Source organism: Plasmodium yoelii (genome assembly GCF_900002385.2).
Source record: "Plasmodium yoelii strain 17X genome assembly, chromosome: 10".
Classification (NCBI taxonomy): Eukaryota; Apicomplexa; class Aconoidasida; order Haemosporida; family Plasmodiidae; genus Plasmodium; species Plasmodium yoelii.
This window is the reverse complement of record NC_036182.2, coordinates 924,734-951,164: the sequence shown is the minus strand read 5'-3', so window position 1 is coordinate 951,164 and position 26,431 is coordinate 924,734. Positions and strand designations below refer to the sequence as shown.

Below are 26,431 nucleotides of genomic sequence, written 5' to 3'. Positions count from 1 at the left end.
TAAAATGATATTATATGTGAATCTTCATATTTTATGCTAAGAATGAATAAAAAAAAATTCCTGATTTTATTTTTTTATTTTGCAACTAATTTTTTTTATTAATATTTTTTTTTATAGTTACATTTACAAACATTTCATATTTTTATTTTTATTTTTATAAAATTAAGTAAATATATATGTATAGTTTTTTAAACTTATGTTTTTTTTTTTTTTTTTTTTAATTTCACATTTGTTTATATAAATGTTGTCATTTTTTGTGTATAGAAAAGTTAAGCCTTTTACTAATTCTAAATTTGTGTACATGATATAAGCATATATATATAACTATATTTTTACAAAACGTTAAACCACATTATGGATATATATATATATATATATATTTATTACTTAACACATTTTATATTTGTTTGACATTTATTTTTAACAATAGTTGTTAGTGTTTAACTTATTGTATATTCCCCGGATGCACATGTGTTGCTGAATATACGTTGTATTTGTTAATACATAATTTTAATTATAAAAAAAAAAAACGAAAAAAATACTAATTAACGAATTATGCAAACTGTAACAATATTACAGTTATACAGATTTTTACTAATTAAACTATTATTTATATTATACATATGCACATATTTATAATGTCATATTTTTAAGGATTAATTATTTTTTTTCTGTTAATCATTATTTGATGTTTTTGTTTTTTTTATAACTTCATTTTCCCTATTAATTAAATTATTCTTTTTCTTTTTTTTTTTTTTTTTTTTTTTTTTGGGTATTTAAAAAAAGAGAAAGAGAAAAATGATACAATAAAACAAACGTAGCTACTATATGTGTATAACCATGTATTATTATCAACAGTAAAACAACTCTTTTCTTTAATCACATAAATATAAAATGAATCACATAACATAAGAAGTGGCGAAGATATAGAAATAATAAACTAGTATTTTATTAGGAAAAAGATAAATTGTTTTTTTTTTTTTATTATATATATACTTTTTTTTAAATTAACAAAATCCATGAAATGTTATGAACAACAATGGGAAATATAATTAAAAAATTACTAAAGAGTTATAATTATGTAGGAAATAAAAAAAATGAATATAAATTTGGGAAAATATTAGGATGTGGATCTTTTGGGTAATATAAAATTTCATACACATAAATATGTATGTATATGTACATGTTTGTGTGTGCAAATATATATAAATAATTATTGATAGACAAACATGGGAAACAAAAGCAAAGCAAATAGTGCCTATCTCTATAGCCACATGACGAAAGTTTACAAAAATATGTTGTATTATATATAGAGCATTTTCTATATTTAATTTGTGTCTATTATGATTTGTTCAGCTTAGTTAATTAATAATTTGTTTATTTCGCCCCCTTTTATTTGCCCCCTTTTATTTCGCCCCCTTTTTACTTCTTTCCCTTTTAGGGTTGTACGAGAATGCATTAACAAAGAGACAAACGAAGTGTATGCCGTTAAAATAATTAAGAAGAAAAAAAAACATAAAAAAAATTCAAATTTTGAAAAGATGGTTAAAAATGAAATAAATTATTTATCTATAATGAGCCACGAAAATATTATAAAACTCAAAGATTTTTTCGAAGATAAAAATAAGTTTTATATAGTTTTAGAAAAATGTGAAGGGGGAGAATTATTTTATAAAATTGTTAAAAATAAATGTTTATTGGAAAGTGAGTCAATTCAAATTGTTCGTCAGGTATTATCCGTTTTGTCTATTCATTAATTTATTTATATTAACATCTTTTTATATATTGAATTTATTTTTTTAATTATCTCTAGTACATTCCATTTCATTTTCCCATTCCCTATTTTCAGGTTTGTTGCACCTTGGAATATTTACACTCAAATAACATCATTCATAGGGATATTAAAGTAAAAAATGACAAAAATAAAATAAAAATAAAATAAAATAAAATAAAATGAAAATTTATGTTATTATGTCATAACTCATTTATTTTCATTAAATATCATTAGTTGTTATTTGTTTACATTTTATAATCGAGTATCCTTTTTTTACTTTTAAGGCGGAAAATTTTTTATTTAAAAATAAAAATACAGAAAATATTAAGTTAATAGATTTTGGAATGGCCAAAACGGTAAATATATGCCCCAACATATGGCCATATTTTTTACCTCCATTCTTTACCTCCATTTTTCACTTCACACTTTTATTAATCAGGTTAATTGCGAATATTTAACTGAGCTATGTGGGTCGCCTCATTACATTTCCCCAGAATTGATAAGGTAGTTTAAAAAAAACAAGACAAAAAAGAGACAAAAAAAGAGACAAAAAAGAGGCAAAAAAAGAGACAAAAAAGAGACAAAAAGGAGACAAGACAAAAAAGAGACAAGACAAAAAAACAAATCACACAACGTATATGTGAAAGAGGTACTATTACAAACTAATAATATTTTACTTTTTTTTTTTTTTTAGAAAAAAATATACATTGTCATCAGATATCTGGGCCCTTGGTGTAATGGTTTTTTTTATGTTAACAGGGAAATATCCATTTGAAGGAAAAAACACACAAAAAGTTGTGGTAATAATATTTGAAAATATAATATATCTTTTCTTTTAATTATTAATAAAAATAGAAAGCTATTCATAGTTTATATTATATAATTATTCATATATTTTTATTTTTTTTTTTTTTTCTTTCTTTTTTTAAAAATTTAAGGATGAAATATTAAATAAAAATATAAATTGGAAAGACAAAGAATTTTCTTCTTTATCAGTTGAGGTTATTTCCTATTTAAACGTAGTATAATTTTTTTTGACAACATTACTTTATTTTTTTTTTTTTATTAAATAAAGTGTAATAAAAATTATACAAAATTTTACATGAACGTTAATAATTTTTTTTTTTTTTTTTTATTTAAAGGCCATAGACTTTCTAAAAAAACTTCTTGAGCGGAATGAAAGAAAAAGGCTTACAGCATTTGAAGGTAACCACGATTAAAGAATGTTATATTTTTTTGGACACTGAATTATGCACACACATACACATGCATACATATACACACACATACGCACACATATATGATATATACACACACGCATTGTGGGCGTTTTCCGATTTTTCGCAGCACTCAATCATCCATGGATTAAATTAGAAATGGAATAAATTTCTTCACATCATAAATTGGCATTTTTATTTGTAACTCTAGCATTTGTTCACACTTCATTTTATGTTTATTTTTTATTTTTGTTTTCCTTTCAAGCTTTATAGGAAATATGTAAATCATGCAATCCGTTCGATTTGTATGATTACATTTTTGCATATCACAATTAAATATTTCTTAGTATATAATGTATACTTAAAATTAATACAATGTGTGTGCATATATACGTCAGCTACTTGTTTATTCGTTTAGCTAGCCATTCATATAACTAGCTATCCGTTTGGCTAGTTTTTTTTTTTTTTTGTACTATTTCAACGCTTTTTCACAAATGCACATTCATTCTGACATTTGCTTAATCGTTTTATTTATGCTATACTCATTTGATGTTTTTATGAGGAAATAATATGACCTAAAAATGTGCATATTCAATATAATCTAATTGTTTGACACCCCAATACATACTTGTATATATATGACAAGTGTGGTAATTTTTTTTTATTATGTAAAAACATTTTTTCTTAAATTGCTTTCTTAACATATAATCATACTCTTTTTACACTATTTGGTTTTGTAGCTTTCGAGGCATTTAAAATGGGGATGAAAATAAAATGAAAATAAAATGAAAATAAACATGGGGATAAAAGGGATAAAGGGATAAAGGGATAAAGGGATAAATGGATAAATGGATAAAGGGATAAAGGGATAAAAGGGATAAAGGGATAAAGGGATAAAGGGATAAAAAACAAATAATATTCCTTTTATTATATATTTGGAATATTTTTATTTCACATGTATAAAAATTTGTGCATGGCTTAAAAAAAAAATGCACACTTTGATTTGCCATATGTGTGAATACAATATGCCAGGTAATTTAATTTGGTCTTGTTTCTCTATACTTATTTTACAAAAATATTTTCTCGTTTTCCTTTAAAAGGAGTAGGTTTTGTTATAGGAGTTGGTATTGTTCCTCGATAATGCATGCCTTTAAATTTGTAATCTTTTCCTTTGTTTAAATCTATAATATTATTATTAAAAGTGTTAAATTTTTTATTGAATTTTTTTATATCTGATTTTTTTTTTTCTTTAAAATGTTCAATATTCAATTTTATCCCATTACAATATAAACCTACATCAAGTAAAATTTGTTGGCTTTGTCTACAATCTAATTCAGCAATGGCATAAAAATAATCTGAAAATTTATCATAGTTATTTTGATAATTATATGTATTAGGGAATATTTTTTTTGCTGATCTTTGATATATATCTATTTGTACAGCATGGCCATCATTGTAATTTTTTAATCTATCTACAATACAATCATTTATTTTTTTTTTATCCATATTTTTGTGAATATTATGAATTATTATTTTTTTATCTACTACATTTATTTCTTCATTTGCATCCTTTTCGTCTCCACCGCTAGCAGATATGTTTCCATCACTTTCGCTATTATCAGTAACAATATTGTTATTATATTCAACATTATTATTATTTTTACTATCTTTACTATCTTTACTATCTTTACTATCTTTATTATTTTTATTATCTTTATTATCTTTATTATTTTTGTTTCCTTTCATTTTTCCAGTTTCGTTTTCTTTATTATTTACTGACTTGTCATTTAATTCATTATTATTAGATGTTGAATCTGGTTGGTTATTTTTCATAACTCTGAATACCCAACTATTTGGATCAACTTTATTATTTTTTCCTTTTTTTTTTTCATTTTTTTTTTTTTCTTCCTCTTTTAAAATATGTTCCATTTTCGGAAAATTATTATCACCACCTTTTTCTACATTCCATACTTTATGTTCATTTTTTTGAGATTTTTTATTATTTTCTAATTTATTATTTCCAACTATAGAATTAGTATTGTTAATATGTTTTGTGTTCATTTTCGTATCATGTTCTTGCCCTATTTCGCTACTATAACTTCGCAGTTTTCCATTAATATTATTTTTATCTTTCGTATTAGCTATACATTGATTGCTTGCATATTTCGTTTCATTCGTTAATAAAATATCATCACCATTTTGTTGTTGTACTGTAACAAGGCAAGTATTATTACTATTTTTTTTTTCTCCTTTTTCAATATTTTTATTAATATTATTTTCAGTAAATAATTTCCTTTGTTCATCTTCTATAGATGTTATATTATCTCCAATAATTTCATTATTTTGTGTTATTTTTTTTTTTTTTTTTTTTTTTTTTTTTTTTTTTTTTTTTTCATTACTTAATTTGTTCATATAAAAATCGTTATTACTACTAGCGCTACTATTATTATTCTTTTCTGCATCTTCTTCACAATTTTCGTGGCAATTTTCGTGACAATTTTCGTGGCAATTTTCGTGGCATTTTTCGTGACAGTTTTCGTGACAATTTTCGTGACAGTTTCCTGAACCGTATTCTCTATCTTGTTCATTTTTTTCAATTCCTTGAAATAGTAGTGAATCACCTTTGTTTGCTTTATTATAATTTTGTTTGTTTATAGAATCATCTTTGGATGGAAGAAGAGAAGAGGTTCCATTTGCATTCTGTTTTCCTTTTTTTTCATTATAAGTTGCTAATTGAGAATCAGTATTCCATTCAAGGAATTTATCATTAAATGGATATACATATGTATTGTAATAATGTATAAAATCAACATCTACATAATATTGATAAGCATTATATTTATGCAAATGAATATTTTGTACAAAAAAATGATAAATTTTTGATGTTTTACTTTTGTTAATTTTACCATAAATATACATATATATTTCATCATGTAAATTAATAACTTCGATTGATTCTATATGAACAATACATTCATTTACATCTATGTATTTATAATATTCTGATATCATATGTCTATTTTTTAATTTTATCATATTTTCATTTTTTTGGCTTCCTTCAATATTTATATCATCTAACTTAAAAAATGTGTTATTATCAGCTTTTCTATTTTCTTTACAATTTACTCCCTCTTCTTCTTCTTCTTCTTCAATATTTTTATTATTATAACTTAATAATAATACTGCATTTTCGGAATAAAAATTATACATCATCTCTTTTTTAGTATGTAAAACATAATAATATTGATATATAAACATATAAGCAATATTATATGCATTTCCATTTTGACTATTTAACAATTTACTATCGTTTGCATCTTCTTTTGATAAATTGTTTTTACTCAAATCGTTTGTTTTATATGTACTATTATTAGTTATATTTTTGACATCATACATACTATTGTTACTACTACATAAACTCATACTTCGATTATTATTAATTATTCTTCCATTTGGAGAATTTGGAATATCTTCACCAACATTATTTATATTATCTACATTGCATTCGATTTCATTTGAGTGATAATTTTCATGCATATTTGCATTAACGTCATTTTTATTTCTTCGATTATTTAAATGGTTATTAAGACATTTATTTTCATTGGTTTGTATAACAGTATCATTTTGCATTTGTAATATTCCATTTTTTTTATTACCATTTTGCAAATTTTTATGGTTAATTTTTGAATTATTTTCAACATTATTTATACTAACTATTTTTTCATTCACATCTGCATATAAAACAGTAGATCGATTTACTATATTTCGATTTGAACCTTCTACAGAATCATTTATTGAATTATAATAGTTAATTTTTTTTTGTCCCGAAATGTTAATACATGTAGAATTATTATTTATATCAAAATATTTATTAACATTTTTAGATGTATTATAATTTACATAATTTTCATAGGTTCTAGAACCATCACCACCATTATGATTTCCTCCAGTTTTGTTACTTGTAGAATCATTCATATAATTAAAATAATCTGCATAATTATTATTTTTTATTTCATTTCTTTGATTTATACCATTATTATTGTATGAATTTTTGTGGCTAGTATTTGAAACTATTACTCTATTATCTTGAATGGCTGTTTGATTATTTATGTGTTCGATATTTTGTTTAGTATCATTATTATTTAAATTTATACAATATTTTTCCATTTCATTTCTTCTATTCGTTTCTTTTTTTTTATCATATTGATATATTTGTTCATTATAACTCATAACATTTGTATTTCCATCAAAATTATTTGTATCATTATTTCCTATTTTTTTATTATTATCCATATTTTTTGTATTATGATTATTTACTTGATTAGATGTACTATTTTTTTTTTTGTAAAAAAAATTATTATTATCTTGATTAAAAATGGCACTAAAATTATCATTCACTCTATTTTCTGAAGCTTCATTTCCATTTTGGGCATTATTATTTCCATTTTTAATATTCGAATATTTATTTTTGTAAAAAAATGCCTGGAATTTATTTTTTATTTTATTACTATAAGGTTTATTCTCAGATGATTTATTCATTTTTACAATTATTTTTATTTTGCATAAATATCCACGAATATTTTATCGGTTTATATATGTGCAGTTGTAGTTCTGATATTTTTTTTTTTTTTTTTTTTTTTTTGATAATAATAAATGCCAATCAAAAATAGCAAAATGAAAAACGGTAAAAAGAAAAAAAATATAAACTTTTATTCGTAATTTTTTAAAAATATAGAAAAGTGTATATATTTATAAATATAGGCTTATTCGATTTAACAAAAATATTGATAGACGATATTTCTTCGTTACTGTTATATTAATTTACCATCATATTTTTTTTTTTTTTTTTTTTAGCTAGCTAAATAAGTACAATAATTATAAATAATATCAATAGATATATATGTATATGTATATATATATATATCATAGAATGTGACAAAATAATTGCATAAATAAATATAAAGTACATATATCTATATAAATGTGCATGTGTATTCAATCTTGCAATGTATATATAAACGCATTATTTTTTCACTTTTACTTTTCACTTTTCACTTTTACTTTTCACTTTTATTTTTCACTCTTTTATTTTTCACTTTTATTTTTCGCTTTTATTTTTCGCTTTTTTATTTTTCACTTTTTTTATTTTATATATAAACAGTTAAAAATAAACATCCGTATAAAGATATGTTTTATTAATTCATCAATTAATTTATATATTTGCTTCAATTTAAACCAGGTTTATGCTTATCTACGTTTAGCATATGCTTCAATTAATAAAAAAAAAAAAAAAAAAAAAAAAAAAAAATAGCATATATATTGCATATATTATTATGTAGTATTCATATATTATTATGTAGTATTCATATATTATTATGCAGTATTGCATATATTATTATGTATATATTTTTTTGGAGGGGAAGGTGACTGCATTTAATTTACAATGTTGCTTATAATACACATATGTATATGTATATATATAGTATGTATGTATATATCATATATGTAATATATATCTACATATGTATGTATATATATGTATTATGGAATAAGCACATTTTAATTCGTGTACTATATTATATGCACGTTTATTTGATATCGAAATAGCTTGTAAGATATGAACATAAATATAGGAAAATGTATCCAAATTGATTTAAAATAAAATATATATTAAGGCTATTTATAATTTTATTACAATTTATTATATATTGCATATATTATAATATAATATGGAATTGCAATAAAAATGTAGTTACGCTGCTTAAGCGATTGCTAACCATTGCATATACAAAATGTTATCTATATATTGCTTAAAATAAAAAATAACAAAATTAAATAATAACAAAATTAAATAATAACAAAATTAAATAATAAAAAAATTAAATAATAACAAACTTAAATAATAAAAAAATTAAATAATAACAAAATTTATATTCAAATTATCCTACTCAAATAAAACAAGGAACAAGTTTTTTTTTTGTAAAATCGATATTTTATTTTTTACCTTAAAATAAATATGTACATGTATGTATAATAAATTTATAATGCATATATTTTATTTGTAAGCGTTTTATATTTTTTTTTTTTTTTTTTTGTTAATCATTAATATTATCCCTAATACATTTTTATAATAAGTTATAATATTTTTTTTCCTTATTTTTAGATTTTACCAAAATTTAATAATCTTATTTAATATTACTTCAACCTACAAATTGGCATAAATTGGGGAATTTTTATTTTCTCACATTTTTTATTAAATAATTGTATATTATTCCCACGCAGTATCTATCTATCTATCTATGTATGTATCGCGTATGTATATGTATACTACAGGAATATGCTTTTATTTTGCCACTCACCAAAAGCTATATTAACATAGTTGTATAAAGATTGCATACTTTTTCATTTTTAATCTCAACTACAAGTTCGGTTTTGTTTTATATGTTATACTTAAAATTTGATAAATTTGATAAATTTGATAAATTTGATAAATTAGTTAAAAAATAATGGCAACCTTTTTATTCGCCATATATATCATAATAGTATAAATATATTCCTTATTTTGCCATCTTTATCATTTTGGAAATTGTCAGCATATCCAGTAAAGATATAATCTCTCTATATTTTAAACATGTTAAAAAATGTCAAGTAGTAAAAATAACAACACAAATTGTGGCTCTTTATTCTTTAGATATACATATCTCTAAATAAAATATTTATAATTTACCAAGTTGAAACATTAACATATTTATTTGACCCTTTTCTACATTTTAAAAATATAATAGTTATATTACTAGTCTTATAAAAAAAGTTGAAAAAAAAAAAAAAAAAAAAAAAAAAAAAATGTGTATATATAATATATGTATAATATATGCAAAATTGGGGCCCATATGTTAAGGTTATTATAATGGACAATTAGCAATATATCATTGTTTTGGATTTTTTTTTTTCACATAATTAAAGAATATATTGATTATATTTAAATATAACTGAAATAAAAAAAAAAAAAATATCCTAATTATCATTATTGTAAAAAAAATAAACTAAAAAAGTGCGAGAAATATTCAACGTGTGCCTACATTTTTTTCCATTTTTTTCCCTTTTTTTTTCCCATTTTTTTTCCCTTTTTTTTGCTTTTTTTTCCCACCCAATGGTGATTTTTGTTATAGTGGTGAAAAAAAAGATTTCATCCAAGCACTTGCATATTACATTCGTTACAAAAATTAACTAATTTTGTGAGATATGTATACCTTTTATATTTAATAATTTTTAATAATTTTTTTATGTAATTATGGGAATTTATGATATTATATTTGTCATATACATGTATAGATATTTCGAATAGCCCTATAAATAAAACGGAAATTTTATTTTTTATTTTATTTTTTATTTTATTTTTTTTTATTTTATTTCATCTCTAATACGGACTAAAATAAATATATAACTAATCTATTTTAGGAAAAACATTACAAACTAGTTAATTTAGAAATCATAAAAATATAATCGTAATCATTCCTTGAAAGAAATGTGCACACAAACGGGTTGAAAAAAGGAGAGAGAAAAAAAGAGAGAGAAAGAGAAAGAGAAAGAGAAAGAGAAAGAGAAAGAGAAAGAGAAAGAGAAAGAGAAAGAGAAAGAGAAAGAGAAAGAGAAAGAGAAAGAGAGAGAAAGATGGAACTGTTTAAGGTTGAGGATGTGAATTGCCAATTAAATTATGAAATAACGTTAGGATGTTCATATAATGAATATATGTTTGTATGTACTATAGATGGATACATATATCGTTATAAGATATTTCAGAATAAAGAAAAAAATAATAATATTGAATTAACATATGTTGATAGTTGTTTAATAAAAAAAGATAAAAAGATAAATAAAATAATTATAGTAGAATGTGATAATACATTTATATTATTAATCTTAATTGATGATCATATCTATTTTATAAAAAATTCAAATTTTCCAAATTATAAAATAATTTCAAAAAATATAGATTTATTTACAATAAATGAGAGTAGACGATTTGAACTATTATTATATGGACAAAAAAAAAAAAAATTATATTTTTATAAATATGTTGATAATAATTATAAATTATATAAAGATATTCAATTTTTGGATATTTTAACTAGTTTCTTATGGATAAATAATTCTTTATTTTTAGCAATAAATAAAAATTACTATTTACAAAATTTGTCCAATAATAATGATAATAATAGAGTCCTTTTATATTCTCACGAATTTGAACAAACATATAAATATATAACCCTAATTAATCTTTGTGAAATTTTTATTGTTTGTGATTTAAATATTGGGGTTTTTTATGATGTAGAAACATCTATGCCTTCAAGAAAAAACACAATTATATTACCAAGCAATATAATTCAATTATTGTCATTTAGATTTTTTTTATGTTGCTTAAACTCAAGGGGCGTATTAAATTTTTACAACACAAACAATCAGCAACATATACAAACCATTGAGATAAACAGTGGAATAGAAAATGGAATAAAAAGCGGAATAAAAGGCGAAATAAAAGGCGGAATAGAAAATGGAATAAAAGGCGAAGTAAAATTAGTGGTTAACTTTTCGAGTATTGGAGGAAGGAACATGTTTGGTGAACTATTTAACTTTGAAAATAGTTATGAAAATAGTTATGAAAATCGTTATGACGGCATTAGGCAAGAGAAAAAGTCTCCAAAAAAAATGCTAAATTTTAAACAAGCATTTAGCGAAAGTGTTATCACAAATGTAAAAGGGAATACAAAACAATATGGATTAAATATTTTAGATAATAAAGATATAGAATATAATAATGATGAAGAAAAAATGGAAATGGTAAAACTATTATCCATCTCAGATGAAAATAACTATTTAAAAAATAGTTTATACATTATTAATAATAATTTTATAAATGTAATTAAATGTATAGAATTATATAAATATTTACCAAAATGTATAGAACAAAATAAAATTGAAACTGGATTTTTATTAATAGAAAATAACAATTTTGAAAATGAAATAGATAAAATTAATATATTAAATGAATATAATAAAGCATGTGCATATTTTTATTTTAAAAAATTAAATTTTTCACTTGCCTTTATGCTTTTTGAAAAAGTAAATATTAATATATTTTTTCTTTTATCTTTTTGGGCAAATTATTTTAATTCATCATTTAAAAAATATGATAATGAACAAGACATATATTTATATTCAAAAAACAAAATAAATGACATTAAAAATATAGAAGAAAATATTAATAAACAATTTAAACAATTTCTTCCAATTATATCTACTATTTATGAATTAATTGAACAAGAATATCATCTATATTCTCAAAATGTCACTAAAAGTTATATGGACCCACACATTAATGAAAATGATAATAATTTTTTATCAAAAAAAAAAATACTTAATATTGCTAATATTTGCTTAATCAAATACTTATTGAAAAAAAGAGACTTTTTTATCGAAAATAAATATGACATCAAAATTGATCGAGCCATTTGGCAAAATATAGCAGCCACCCCAAACCATAGGGAAAGCCCAACGCACCCCATGCCAACACAGCCCATGCCAACGCAACCCATCCCAAATCAGTCTTTGCCACCCCACCATTTGTCATATAAATACATACACATTGACGAGCTGATTGATAATATTCTCATAAAATTAATGGTAAGTAGTAATTATAAAAATTTGAGTCCATTTATTATGAAAACGTCAAATTTAAATTTGGATGTAAATGAGTGTATAGAATATTTAAAGGAAAATCAAAAGTTCATCGAAATTATTTTAATTAATATACGATTTCACAATTTTGATGTTGCAATTAAAATGTGTATATCATTTTTGCATTATTATAAAATGGTAGAGGATAGTGACTCTCTTCAACATGACCATAGCAATATGGAATATGAAAAAAATGGAGATGATCAAGATATGTGGTGGTGCAAAATGTTAGACGAAAAAAAATTTAAAAATAATATCGAACGAAGTAAAGCTTTTCATTCTATCCTAAAAGAAATATATAATGTTCTAATAATTTTAAATAACAATGTTCATTTAATAAATATAGAAAAAAGTGGAATAAAAAAACTTTTTGAATGCTCATTTCCATTTTTATTAAAATATAATGAAAAATTATTTTATGATTTTATTATAAATAATAATTTGATTTTACGTCCTCATGAAATATTACTCACATTTAAAAAATTACAAGACATAAAATTAAAGAAAAAAATTAATTACTACATACAAAAATATGTAATGAATTATATAAAATATGATAAAAAAAATAAAAATGTTAATGCAATTTTGCTTGAATTATATATTAACGATTCAGAAAAACCTGTACAAGTCAGGCAAAAAAAAATATTAAAAATGTTACGCTCCAATTACCCAATTGACACAAATCACATAATTCAGATGATTGAAAATAAAAATTTTAATTTAGTTACAGCCTTATTGTATGGGAGAATTCATAAGCATTAGTAAGTCTTCGTAGTTGTCTTTCTTTATTACAATTGTTTTCCTTTTTTTTTGTCTTTTTTTTTTTTTTTTTTCGCTTTTATTTGGCTATCTGCATGAACACTATTAAACATGGTGAGTCATTTTTTTTTTTTATAATTTCCACACCGCTATAAATATTTTTTGTATATTTTTCTTTTTGTAGTGAAAGTCTGGAAATTCTTTGCGAAGAAGATTTGGGAATGTGTGAAAAGTATTGCCATTATTATAGCTTCATGTTAAAAAATTTTGTAAAAGGGTTAAAAAAAGAAAAATACGAAAGTATATTTTCTAGTATATACAACAATGATAAAACTATATATCAAAAATTGGTTAATGAGAAAAACTCAAATAACGATTTATCAACAAATGATGAATATAAGCAAGATGATAAAATAGTGAAGGAGAAGAAGAATAATAAAAAAAAAGCAGACAAAATTAGTGATTTATTTATTAAGGATATTATTAAGGAATATCATAAATATAGTTACATAACAATGAATAAAAATTCTTTGGAAAAAATAAAAAAATTAAATAATTTAAATAAAATAAATGATGAAAATATACAAAACAAAGAAGAAAATATAAAAAAAGAATATGATTATATGCTTCATTTAATTGGTAATGAAAAAAACAGTTCTAATGATGATGATACAACTAATTATTATGATAATAACCCATCTTATGGTTATTCTTCCCAAAATAGTGAAACAAATAAATCAACAAATTATCAACATTTCACTGATATTGAAAATGAAAATACTAGTGATAACTTAATTATAGATTATAGTGATGAAAATAATAATATAAAAGAACAAGAATTTGCAAAAAAAAAAAAAAAAAAAAATGAAAGAGAAAGAGAAAGAGAAATTTCCATAATGGGAAAAAAATCTCAAAATTCCAAATTAAAAAAAAAAAATGATAAATACAAAAAATTATTAGGAAATATTTCCAAAAATCGAGATATTGATTTATTGGAATATTTTCATGTTTATAATGAAAACAAATGTAGATCATGTGGTTTTTTCTTTTTATTTATTAAAGTGTGTATGGATAAATATAAAAATAAAAATACATGTGAAACAAAAAAAGAAATTTATAAAAATTATATAATTTATATTTTAAATAAATATGCAAATCATAATGATTTAAATAATATATATATATTTAAAATGATACCGGAAAATTGGAAAATATCAAAAATATCAGATTATCTAAATTTTTATTTGAGAAAAAAATTAAATACACGAACTAACCTTGAAATATATCACAATCTTATAAAAAGCACCTACTTAAACACCACTTATAATATGATTAAAAGAAAAGAAGAAAAAATTATTATACAAGATAATATGTAAGTATATCTTGACGTAAAACACACAAAATATTTCCATTTAATTAAAACCACTCCACGCTTTAATAAAATCACCCATGCTTTAATAAAATAATAATTCTATATTTTTTTTTTTTTTTTCCGTTTTCAGAGTTTGCAATGTTTGTAAAACTTTTATTGAAGAAAAGGAATTTGTTTATTTCTCAGAAAATGTTGTACTACATATAAAATGTGTGTGCAAATATAATACTGCCCAATAGACATAATATATATATACCCCCCCCCAAAAAAAAAAAAATTAGGGTTGCCCTAATTCGAAAACTATTGGAACTACAAGCTCATTCTGAAGCTTTCCATAATTTGTTTATATAATCCGCTCATTATTTTAACTTTTATTTTTTTTTTATTTTTTTTTTATTTTTTTTTATTTTTTTTATTATTTTTTTTATTTTTTATTTTTTAACGATAACATTGTTTCCGCCTACGCATTTGGAGACTGTCTGATTAAATAACATTTGTAATAAAAAAAAAATGTCAATAAAATTATAAAAATTAAAATATAATTTTATGTTCATACGAACATGTGTATGTTACAAAAAAGGAGAGAACAAAATGTGCAAAAAATTGATAACTTATTTTTGTTTTACTGGTTTAAGTATACATTGAAAAGTATCTCGTTATTGCTACCAACCAATGTAAAATATACTATCATTATTATTATCATTATTATTACCATTATTATTACCATTATTATTACCATTATTATTATTATTTTTTTATTTTTTATTTTTGGAAAATATATAAATACGTGGAATGTGGGCAATCATACTAACCATTCTACATTAGAAAGGAGTATAGATATGGCCGATTTCTTTTTTTATTCCATATGCAATATTATTGAAAATTGTAATAAATAGAGAGAAATATAAAGTTCTATATTTTATTTCGAACTTTTTTATTTCGACTTTTGCATCAGACACTATATTTATCTCCATCTTCAACATACAGAAGAACGAAAGTTAAATTATTTTTTTTATTCATCATTTGCAAAAGAAGAAAAATATCAAAAATATAAAAAATATCAAAAACATCACAATGTGTGTGTGTGTGTGTTTTTGCTTTTTTAATAATTTTTTTTTAAACTAATACAAAATTCACACAATATATAAACTTATACATTGTGTGGTTTTTATTGAAACTATAAAGCTTCTTATGATTTTATTATTTATTTTTTTTTTTTTTTCAGATATACATTTTTGTTCATCAAAATTTTCAGACGTAAATTACCCAAAAATTTTTATATCATCATAAAAAAAAAAAAAAATAATAATAAGCTTACAACATATTTTGTATTGTTTAAAATATCTGTATATATAATAAAACCGTCTTCTCAAATCTCCAAATTGTTAAAAGGTGTATGTATGTATGTATGTATGTATGCATGTATGCATGTAACATGCATGTATAGCATTGTCATATACTTTCCCCCTTTTCTTTTTGTTGGAAAAAAATTAAAATGATTTTATAAAAATATATGCAAAGTTTTGTTGATAATACAATTATGATTTAAATATACACGTATGCAAATAAATATATATATTTTTTGCGTATTAAATCAAAAAAATATAAATATATATGCTTATATATATGCACATCATATATGTATGTATATACAGCAAACCCTTTATTCCTTTTTACACAGTGCTGAATCAAATGCTATATATATGTATGTATTATATGGGGATATATATATACAATACATAAATATATATATATAGGCGTGTTTAAAACAAGGATATAGGAAAATATAAAAAAAAGAAAAAAGGCTACCTATATACACATACAATTCTCTACACGTTTTCTCTAGCAATAACCGATGGGTCCCGTCCTTATTGTAATTTCTCGATGTACTTTTCCAACTATAAAAAATAAAGCGGCAAAATGTAACAAAATGAAGCGGCAAAATGTAACAAAATAAAGCGGCAAAACACCGCGACAGATAACGCGACCAAATGTAACAAAATGAAGAGGCAAAATGTAAAAAGAAAGTTGAGGGGAGGTTCCACTCTCTTGGAAATTATAATTTGTGTGCAGAATATATTTGTTCAGGAGCGTTATGCATTCTCAAATTTTATTTTCAACTCAGGTCTGTATATCTCATCATTAAAAATATATTCTATCGATTTCACAAGAGGATAATAAAACCCCATAAGATAAATGAGCAAACTACAAAATATAATGTTTTAGAAATTTACATAAATAGTGATAATATATATTCGCTTACCTTTTCTTTAACTCTTTGCTTTCTTAATTTTGCATTTAATTTTGTTGGTTTTTGATGTTTGGCTATGAATTTTTTAGTAGCCTTTTTGGGTTTCTTCTCAGGATTTTTTCTAATTTTTTCATGAGCAGTAAGATACATATTTTCGATATTATTCTCATCAATTTTATGTTTTAAATAATCATTAAAATGAGCTTTATATTTATCCATATCTTCTTCTTTCATAGAAGCCATATATTCAGCTACATGTATACCTAATATATTTTTTCTTAACTGTTCAGGGTTAAATTCATTTTTTGATCCAGGGAATCGATTATTTCCATGTGGAATATTTATACCACCATCACATGCACCTTTTAATGCAGCAAAAACTCTATTTCCTGTTGTTGTTCGAGTTATACCTACATCTAAAAATGCTTTGATTGGTTTTCTTTCACCTTCTTCTTCTTTATCACCATCATCAGCTACTGATTCAGCAGTAACTTTTTCGACTCCTATAAATTGACTATCTAAATTTAAATGTTTTAAAAATCTTCTAGCACATAATAATCCAGTAGCATATGCAGCTGCATAGTTTTTTAATCCGACAGGAATTCCATATCTAACTAATTCTTTTGATTTTGCTTCTGATAATATTTTATCACCTTCGATATGGGCACTAGCTATTTGACATATTATTTGACTGTTTGTTTTACGAACAATAAAACGAAGCTTTTGTGCATTGTATTTATTTTTATCTTGTAAGATTAGGGCCTTCCTAGCTCGATAGTCGGTTTTTCCCTCTAAAAGGCGAAGCAACAAAATAGCACAATGAAAAAAAGGAAGTGAAAAAATAGCACAATGAAAAAAGCGAAGTAACAAAATAACACAATGAAAAAAGGCGAGGTGGTGAAGTGCATATGTGGGTGTGCCAGTGTCAGGTGAGTCAAAAATGTTTGTAAATTTTTTTAACCCGTTTTATCACTGATAAAAATTTATTTAGCCTATATAAATATTCTCTCACAATATTGCTACATATCATGAATGTATTGGGTATTTATTTAAGGCATGCATCAAAATGAGCATATACATACAAAATAAGCATATACATACATACATACAAAACAAACTTATTTATTTATACATACAAAACAAACTTATTTATTTATACATGCAAAACAAACTTATTTGCATACCTCTTCTTCTTCTATACTTGACTTGATATCTTTTAAAATACGCTTTATTTTTTACAACTTTTACATAAGCCATTTTTACAAGTTTTTAGTTTTTTTTTTAATTTATATAATTTGGCCTATTTCGTAAATAATATAAATCATTAATTTTATTTTTTTAAGATTGCTTAAAAAAATATATACTTTTTTTTTTAAGTATAGATATATATATATAAAAATTAATTTGTAAAAAAAATTATTATCAAAAATAAATATCCCTTCGATATTTATATAAATAAAAATATATAGTTTAAATAAAGCTAAAAACAAAAAAACATAATAAAAGTTTATAATCTTTTTTTTGTATCCACAAACTAATAAGCACTTTAAGAGCTTGCCAATTTTATATTAATTTTATTATGAATAGAAAAATATATTATTTATTATTATCACATCAATTAAAGGTACAAAATAATAACAATATAATATAATATATAATGATATAATATAATATAATATAGTGAATATATACAATATAATAATAACAAATTAGTGCCCTTAAAAAAATATAGGGAAATTTGGCAAGTTTTATTTTTCACAATAAATAATGTATGAATATATTATAAAATAAAAATATATATAATTATTCACATTATGTACATGTTAATTATTTTATAAGCGTGTATCCATTTTTTATGATAGGCATATAAAGGGAACATGGGATAAAAATAAATAAAAATTAACTATTCAAGTATGTATATATATATGTAATATACTATCATATTTTGGCTTGCCATATAAAATAACTTTTTTTTTTTCTTTTTTTTTTTTTTATAATATGCACTTTAACTACCTTTACATCATATCCTAGCCCATATATATAAATATTAAGTAATATATAGGAAGAAGGGGGGGCTTGGTTTCTTTTTATTTTCAAATGAATATGTTACAATTTGTGACTATGCCTTAATAAAAACGTGTTAAACATTATGCAGTGCAATATATAAACTTAATGTTATAATTAATATGAATAATTAAGGCTAAGAAAATTATAAAAATATTATTTTATATATATACATTTTGTATGTGCTAATATTTATCCACCCCTCAACCGCTTGAATCACTTATCCCGTCATTTTTTATATATTAAAAAAAAAAATAAAATAAAAAAATAAAAGTAATATATATAATTATTTTTTCCATGCTTTTGTAAAATAATAATATATACTGCGTATATATGGTGATATGTAAGAATATATAAACATTTAAGTGAGTTGCTAAATAATATGTAGTATGCATATATATATATATAATAATTATATGGCATTAATATAATTAGTATATTTTATTTATTTTTATTTTTTAACAATTAATTAACGTATGGGAAAATAAATATATAAAATAAGTAGGAGGGTATATATAGTACAAATAAATAGCAAAGAATATAATTATATATGCTTGTGCTTATTTTGTCAATAATAATCCTACAAACAAAAATGTATAATATGCATAATTATGTAACAACATATATTGATTAAATTAAATATATATATATTTATTATAATATAAATATTATACAGTTTTCATAATTTTTCATAATTTTTTTTTTTTTCTTTTAATATATGATTTTTTTATGTTATAAATAATTCATAATATAAAAAAAAATATATATATTTATATAGAAATATATATAAAGTTAAAACATTATTTTTTTAACATAAGTTTTCCAATTATCTTCAAAATGGTAATAACAAAATGAAAAATCATATAAATAATCTATATGTTTTACATTTTTATATATATATTTACAAATTATTAAAAAGCATCATATATTATGTACCATTTTTTTGTATTTATTCTTACATTTTAAAAGGATGAAATTTACACTTGCGTGTTTTATTTAAAAAATAAAATATATGAATATATGCTATATGTATAAAAAATGGCTATACTATAATTGTGTTTTCCAACAAGTTTGTAGCATATGCTAACTCTTTATTTATTTTATTATTTTATTATTTTATTATTATTTTTTTTTTTTTTTTTTTTAGGCAAAAGATAACAAGAAACAAACAAAAAAACCTTCCAAAAAAACACCAGCACCATGCCCCTTGAGTAATAAAAAAGCTGTTAAGAAAGAAATAAAAAAAGAAAAGAAAAATGGAATTCGAATGAATCCTTTAATTTTTGAAAGAAAAAGAAAATCTAATATTATTGGTGTCGGTATACGCCCAAAGAAAGATTTATCAAAATATGTTAAATGGCCAAAACATCTTAGATTACAAAGAAAAAAGAAAATTTTATTACAAAGATTAAAAGTTCCTCCTGCAATTAACCAATTTAACTACACTCTTTCAAAGAATCAGGTACATAACATTTAGCCTACATAATCATAACCCGTTATTTAGTTTATATATATGCTTAATTATGAAATTCGTAAAATTTTCGCTCTAAATAAATACCCTTATATTATTCCTGTACATATTTATAATTTTTCATCTTATTTATTATAGACTCAAGATTTGATGAATTTCTTAAAAGAATATAAACCCGAATCTAAATCAGAGAAAAAAGAAAGATTACTTAAAAAAGCTAAAGATGATTTAAACAATGCACAATCAAAAGATAAAAAGCCTATGATGATTAAATATGGAATAAAACATATAACTAAATTAATTGAACGAAAAAATTGTAGTCTTGTTGTTATAGCAAATGATGTTACTCCAATTGAATTAGTTTTATTTTTACCAGCTTTATGCAGAATGAAAGATATTCCTTACTGTTTTGTTAAAAATAGATCAAAATTAGGAAAACTTGTACATAAAAAAATGGCCACAGCTGTATGCATACAAAAGGTTCGAAAAGAAGATCAAGAAAAATTAGATTATTTTTGCAAATTATCTAGAGAACAATTTAATGACAATGCAGATATAAGAAGAAAATGGGGAGGCCAAAAAATGAGCAAAAAATCATTGATTTTGAAAAAAATGAAAGATAAAGCCAAAAAACTTGAAGAGGCAAAGAAAAAAGAAATATCCACCAAATTGTAAAGGTAAAGAAAAAAACAAAAGATGCTATGTAATATATAAATATAATATGTATGTATGTAGTATGTATGTACACGAGTTGACTAAAAAAAGAAAACGGAAAAATGAGGAGGGAGTATGAAAAAAAATCAATATGCTGATTTAGCCACAGTGGCATTTATATATACATTTTTGGTGTCATCTGCTAGAAATCAGCTAAAACAATTTCATAATTTTAGGAACCATTAAAAAAAATTGCTAATTTTTTTATTGGGCCATATTTATGAATACAACACACCATTTTTTAAAAAATATACAAATTATTTATTAATTATGTATTATATCACCCTCCTCATCTTTTCGCATATTAAAAAGTGAAAGAAATTCAACTCTATACTTTATTGTATGTACATATAATATATATGAAATATGCAAAGATATAATGATGAAGAATAAACCATATTATATATTGTTAATAATTATAATGATGAAAATATCCAGGAAGTGCCGTCTGATTCTTTTTGTTGACGATAATTAAAAATTCTGACCATAATTATTTTCAATGAAATTTTATCATTACTGTCAGATTTATTCATATCCTCATTATGCACATATATATGTACATATGCAACATTACATGAACGCATAATATACATGTTCAATTTTTGAATATTTTTTTAGGAATAAAAAGGATGAGCCGCAATATATAGAAAATACCACATTTGATGCATTTACTACAATAATTCGTGTCATATTAGAAAGTGAAAAAAAAAACCAATGAATGCATTATATCATGCATATATATTATTTTACTTTTTTTCTTATTTTTTTAATTTATTTCAAAATGTGTTTTTATTATATTTATATATAAAATATACTTTTTTATTATGCATAATCCAAACATTATAATATATGTATATATAACGTTACGCACACATGTATTTTGCATGTGTTTAACAAAATGATAAAAAATGACTTTAACTTTTTACCTTTTATGAATTTTCTACTCTTAAAAAAATGTATATATATTATATAAAAGGAAAATATGATAAAAAAGTTTAAATAATATAATAGTATTAATTATATTCAAAATTGAAAAGTGAATAAAATATAGGGTATCATCATCAAGTTACTAATTAATTTAATAGGTTTTTTATTTTCGATTATTTGAAAAGTGGGGGTTATGCGATATCTCTTTTTATGTAAAACATAATTTTCTTATTTTATACTTATATATAGGAAAATAAGATCATTACGAAAATAAGATTATTAAGAAAATAAGATCATTATGAAAATAAAATTTTGTTTTGTGTTTTTTTTTAAATTAACACTTATTCCTTATTTTACAAAAAGGGGTTATGCCCATTCTCGCTTTATACGTAAATAGCGATTTAAGACCATTGGGGGGGTTGTATTTATTTTTTTTTTACATGTTTAATGGTAGTTAGCTAAATGACAAATATAAAAAAAAAATATATATGAAAAAAAAAATATATATGAAAAAAAAAAAAATATATGAAAAAAAAAAAAATACAGAATAAACAGCTATTTTATTTGTATTTTGGGGGTGGGAATACAAAAATAGGAATATTTACATGCACAGTCATATTAATAATATACGTTTCTCTAAAATAATTAGCAAAAAGCTAAATAGCTATATTTATATTTAAAATATATTAAAGAAAAATATTAATTGTATTAATTATATTATACATGATATTTATTTAATTTTTATATTAAAAAATATATATTTTTTTTATTTATATTTTATATATTTTATATATTTATATATTTTTTTTAAATAATTCATCACAATGTAAATTTTAAAAATATTATTTTTCCACATATTTTATTTTCATGACTTAATATTTTATGTTTTATTATTATGCTTTAGCAAAAAAAACGAAATAATTAACAAAAAACGAAATAATTAACAAAAAACGAAATAATTAACAAAAAACGAAATAATTAAAAAAAAACTCATTTACCAAACTATATACATATACGCAAAATTATATATACATAATAATATATATTATTGCGATTTGTTAAAAAAAAAAAATGATGAAACCATTTATGATTATCAAAGCCTTTCGGGTCTGAGAGTAAACTATGATGATTATAAGTAAAGCTGATTTTTTTTTTTAATTATACATATCAAAAAAGTTATATGTTATTATTATCATTATTATTACCATTATTATTATCATTATTATTACCATTATTATTATTACCATTATTATTTTTAAAACGATTTGGGAACAACTTGCTTTCCCATTTTTATTTATATACATCTCATATCTTTCTTCTTTTTTTAATAACAATAAGAGCTTATAAAATAAAAGAGGAAGATATGAAACATTTTGTGCAAGATTTTTGAGTTCTTCAATTTTACTTTATGAAAAATTGTCGAAATAATTTCTTGCTAGAAAAAATGTATATATATATACGTGATTTTCCAGCTTGAAGACTGACTTACCTATTTCAGTTTTCTCGTTTTAAATCAAACACACACACACCCACATACCACATATTTATTAGCAAATGATAGATATGGTGTTTGATGAGTGGGGGGTAAAATGGTATTATAGAGATACCACAAAATAATAAAATAAAATTTCTTAAACTATTTGAATTCATAAATTATTATTTTTTTTTTTAATGATGATACAAACACACCTTGGTTCGTGTTACTGAACTAACATTGAGATGAAAAGCTGTGTGCCACTGAAAAAAAAAAAAATACTTTTTGTATATTATGTACGGCAATATATGCGTGCATCATATAGCTAGTATATATATATGTATATATGTGTGTGTATATTTGTTTGTTTATAAGCCATACGCGTGCACATATGTTCTTGTTTTAGGAATAAAATATAGTATAATCATTTGAAAAACCATAGAAACGAGCAACAGTTCGAGTCGAGTACCGTAGAAAACCAAAAGAAAGAAAAAAAAAATCTACGCTTGTACTCATCCCATGTATCAGTGGAAGGGAGAAAAATATGTATATACATATATTAAAATTTCTCCATTCCGCTTATCTTTTGTGATACAAGGGTAAAAAAATATTATATTTTATATCTCATGTATATTTTCATTTTATTTATAAGTTTTTTATAAATAAAATAGTAACTATAAATATATATGTTTCATGCGATATAGACAAAAAATTGCTATAAATCATGCAAGATATAAATATGTGCATGTTGATATGGGTATTATGGTTGTTTGATAAATTTATTTACATACACTTGGAAGAAAAAAAATATGTATATTTGCATGTTAAGTAAGGTATAATATGGGAAGCATTATGTGCTTTGTTGATTCATATAAGGTTTTATAATTCATAAAATATTTTTAAAAGATGCGGAATTGCAATTTGGAATTTCGTTATTATAATATATGTATAATTCCTAGCGGGCAAGATTTTTTCAAAAAATGAAAAATATCATAATCAGTCTAGGTAACAAAAATTAAAAAGAAAAATTATTGTAATTTTAAAATTATTACAATGGTTTTTTTTTTGCACAATACTAAAATACACCAAAAAAATACAAAGAAATAAAAGGCACTTGAAAAAAAAAAAAAAAAACGTGATAAAATTATATATTCACACATTTCATAAATTGGATATATAAATTTGTGTTGTATTTTTTTTGTATGAGAATAATGGATGTAATTTTGTGTGTATATAAGGTAAATTGTTGATAGTTTTTTAGGGTTTGGTTGAGGGTTCAGGGTTTTGTTGTCTAATTTTCCTTCGGCTTGTATTCGCTTATTTTTTTTGTCTTTAAATAATTTAGAATTTCTAACCGTTCAGGTGTGTTTATAGATTTTTCGAATACCATTCGATCGCAATCTAAATATGCATTTGAATCACTTAGTAGCATCCCTTCATTAATAGACATTTTTATATTTTGTAGAATATAAGTAGGAGTAAATAAAAATTGAAAAGCAAAAAAAAGAGTAAAAATAAAGCTATCATCATTTGCCTTTAATTTAAAATGTTCATTTATGAAAATATCATTGAAATATTTTATAATATTTTCTTTTATAATATTGATTTTATTTTTTTTAGTTAGATTATTATCAAAATTAACATTAGAATTATTTATATAAAATTCATCATTTTGATTTATACATATATCTATTAAATTGAATTTTAATGCATCAAATGCATTAATTGTCTGACTTGTTAATAATAAATATTTTGAATAATTCATAGGAATATGTCTAAATAATTTTTGTATACTACCACCATATGGGTATAAACCAATATAAGTTTTATCATATCCATATTTGCTATTTTCATTTGAAATTCTAAAATCTGTTGACAAAATTATGTCCATACCACTGTTATAACAAATCCCATTAATATTGCTAATGGTTATTAAAGGTAGCTGTTGAATATTATTGCATATTATTCTAAACATGCTTGAGATATCAACATTAGTTCCTTCATCACATTTTAAATAAGAACTAAAATCAATTGAATTTAAGAATGTATTACAATTTTTTCTAAAATTACTATCACTTCCATTAATAATTAATACCTTTAATTTATTATCATAATATGGTATTGCTTTTTTCAAATTTTTAACTAAATAATTATCTTTATTTTTAAATTCATTGATATAGAATTTATTATTTTCCTCGTTAGATATTATATTATTTATATGATCTACAACATTTTTTAATTCTTCTAAAAAATCAGGAAAAATATTTTTCTTATCACATATATTTTTAAAAGTTAGTATTCCAATATTTCTACTTTCATCTCGAAAAAAGTCAACATATTTATTACAAAAATTTATATTATCATTTTTTTTTTTCTCATCAATTGATTGGGAATTATTATTTATGATTTCTTGTTTGTTCAAATAAGTTGTATATTGTTTAAATGTATTGAACAGTTTCAAGTTCCTTCTTATATTTATATCCGAATAAAATTGTTTCCCATATCGTGTCAGTAAAAACATTTTTTGTATTTGCATTTTATTCCCCTTTCTATATATACACAATATGACTCTGTGTGTGTGTGTGTGTAAGGTTTATTTTTATTACCAATTAGAGTTATCAATACATTTTTATTTAAAAAAAAAGGGAAGGACAATATGGAAACAGCATAAAG

At 22.0% G+C, this 26,431-nt stretch overlaps 6 protein-coding genes and 10 non-coding genes across 16 annotated transcripts; 9 read left to right on the top strand and 7 right to left on the bottom strand.

Moving 5' to 3' along the window:
- Positions 1-1,039: 1,039 nt before the first annotated feature.
- PY17X_1021700 (calcium-dependent protein kinase, putative) lies at positions 1,040-3,159 on the top strand (the record flags this gene model as incomplete). The annotated part of the gene is made up of 9 exons (XM_022956255.1): positions 1,040-1,140; positions 1,442-1,730; positions 1,850-1,906; positions 2,059-2,130; positions 2,214-2,278; positions 2,469-2,574; positions 2,713-2,775; positions 2,917-2,980; positions 3,122-3,159. 9 exons carry the CDS (start codon positions 1,040-1,042, stop codon positions 3,157-3,159), a joined length of 855 nt encoding a protein of 284 aa, XP_022813321.1.
- Positions 3,160-4,053: 894 nt separating this feature from the next.
- PY17X_1021600 (conserved Plasmodium protein, unknown function) lies at positions 4,054-7,530 on the bottom strand (the record flags this gene model as incomplete). Its single annotated transcript, XM_022956254.1, has 1 exon — positions 4,054-7,530. One exon carries the CDS (start codon positions 7,528-7,530, stop codon positions 4,054-4,056), a length of 3,477 nt encoding a protein of 1,158 aa, XP_022813320.1.
- Positions 7,531-10,662: 3,132 nt separating this feature from the next.
- On the top strand, positions 10,663-15,096 carry PY17X_1021500 (vacuolar protein sorting-associated protein 3, putative; the record flags this gene model as incomplete). Its single annotated transcript, XM_022956252.1, has 3 exons — positions 10,663-13,487; positions 13,670-14,857; positions 14,988-15,096. The coding sequence occupies 3 exons, from the start codon at positions 10,663-10,665 to the stop codon at positions 15,094-15,096; spliced, it is 4,122 nt and encodes a 1,373-aa protein (XP_022813319.1).
- Positions 15,097-15,829: 733 nt separating this feature from the next.
- On the bottom strand, positions 15,830-15,956 carry PY17X_1021400. Its single transcript, XR_002696573.1, has one exon. It is a non-coding gene; the product is annotated as a small nucleolar RNA snoR23 (small nucleolar RNA).
- Positions 15,957-16,135: 179 nt separating this feature from the next.
- Positions 16,136-16,262, bottom strand: PY17X_1021300. Its single transcript, XR_002696572.1, has one exon. It is a non-coding gene; the product is annotated as a small nucleolar RNA snoR24 (small nucleolar RNA).
- A 463-nt stretch (positions 16,263-16,725) lies between these two features.
- Positions 16,726-18,365, bottom strand: PY17X_1021000 (60S ribosomal protein L5, putative; the record flags this gene model as incomplete). Its single annotated transcript, XM_022956251.1, has 3 exons — positions 16,726-16,755; positions 17,121-17,899; positions 18,293-18,365. The coding sequence occupies 3 exons, from the start codon at positions 18,363-18,365 to the stop codon at positions 16,726-16,728; spliced, it is 882 nt and encodes a 293-aa protein (XP_022813318.1).
- PY17X_1021200 lies at positions 16,901-17,011 on the bottom strand. Its single transcript, XR_002696571.1, has one exon. It is a non-coding gene; the product is annotated as a small nucleolar RNA snoR25 (small nucleolar RNA).
- Positions 18,021-18,165, bottom strand: PY17X_1021100. Its single transcript, XR_002696570.1, has one exon. It is a non-coding gene; the product is annotated as a small nucleolar RNA snoR26 (small nucleolar RNA).
- A 1,644-nt stretch (positions 18,366-20,009) lies between the features above and the next one.
- PY17X_1020900 (60S ribosomal protein L7-3, putative) lies at positions 20,010-21,318 on the top strand (the record flags this gene model as incomplete). Its single annotated transcript, XM_022956250.1, has 3 exons — positions 20,010-20,012; positions 20,320-20,634; positions 20,782-21,318. The coding sequence occupies 3 exons, from the start codon at positions 20,010-20,012 to the stop codon at positions 21,316-21,318; spliced, it is 855 nt and encodes a 284-aa protein (XP_022813317.1).
- A 129-nt stretch (positions 21,319-21,447) lies between these two features.
- Positions 21,448-21,589, top strand: PY17X_1020890. The gene has a single exon (XR_004618866.1). It is a non-coding gene; the product is annotated as a small nucleolar RNA snoR27 (small nucleolar RNA).
- Positions 21,590-21,772: 183 nt separating this feature from the next.
- On the top strand, positions 21,773-21,850 carry PY17X_1020880. The gene has a single exon (XR_004618865.1). It is a non-coding gene; the product is annotated as a small nucleolar RNA snoR28 (small nucleolar RNA).
- A 1,500-nt stretch (positions 21,851-23,350) lies between these two features.
- Positions 23,351-23,433, top strand: PY17X_1020840. Its single transcript, XR_004618864.1, has one exon. It is a non-coding gene; the product is annotated as a small nucleolar RNA snoR29 (small nucleolar RNA).
- Positions 23,434-23,950: 517 nt separating this feature from the next.
- PY17X_1020830 lies at positions 23,951-24,029 on the top strand. The gene has a single exon (XR_004618863.1). It is a non-coding gene; the product is annotated as a small nucleolar RNA snoR30 (small nucleolar RNA).
- Positions 24,030-24,262: 233 nt separating this feature from the next.
- On the top strand, positions 24,263-24,513 carry PY17X_1020820. The gene has a single exon (XR_004618862.1). It is a non-coding gene; the product is annotated as a Plasmodium RNA of unknown function RUF4 (non-coding RNA).
- Positions 24,514-24,687: 174 nt separating this feature from the next.
- Positions 24,688-24,831, top strand: PY17X_1020810. The gene has a single exon (XR_004618861.1). It is a non-coding gene; the product is annotated as a small nucleolar RNA snoR31 (small nucleolar RNA).
- Positions 24,832-25,049: 218 nt separating this feature from the next.
- On the bottom strand, positions 25,050-26,294 carry PY17X_1020800 (enoyl-CoA hydratase; the record flags this gene model as incomplete). The annotated part of the gene is made up of 1 exon (XM_722458.2): positions 25,050-26,294. One exon carries the CDS (start codon positions 26,292-26,294, stop codon positions 25,050-25,052), a length of 1,245 nt encoding a protein of 414 aa, XP_727551.2.
- Between the last annotated feature and the right edge of the window lie 137 nt (positions 26,295-26,431).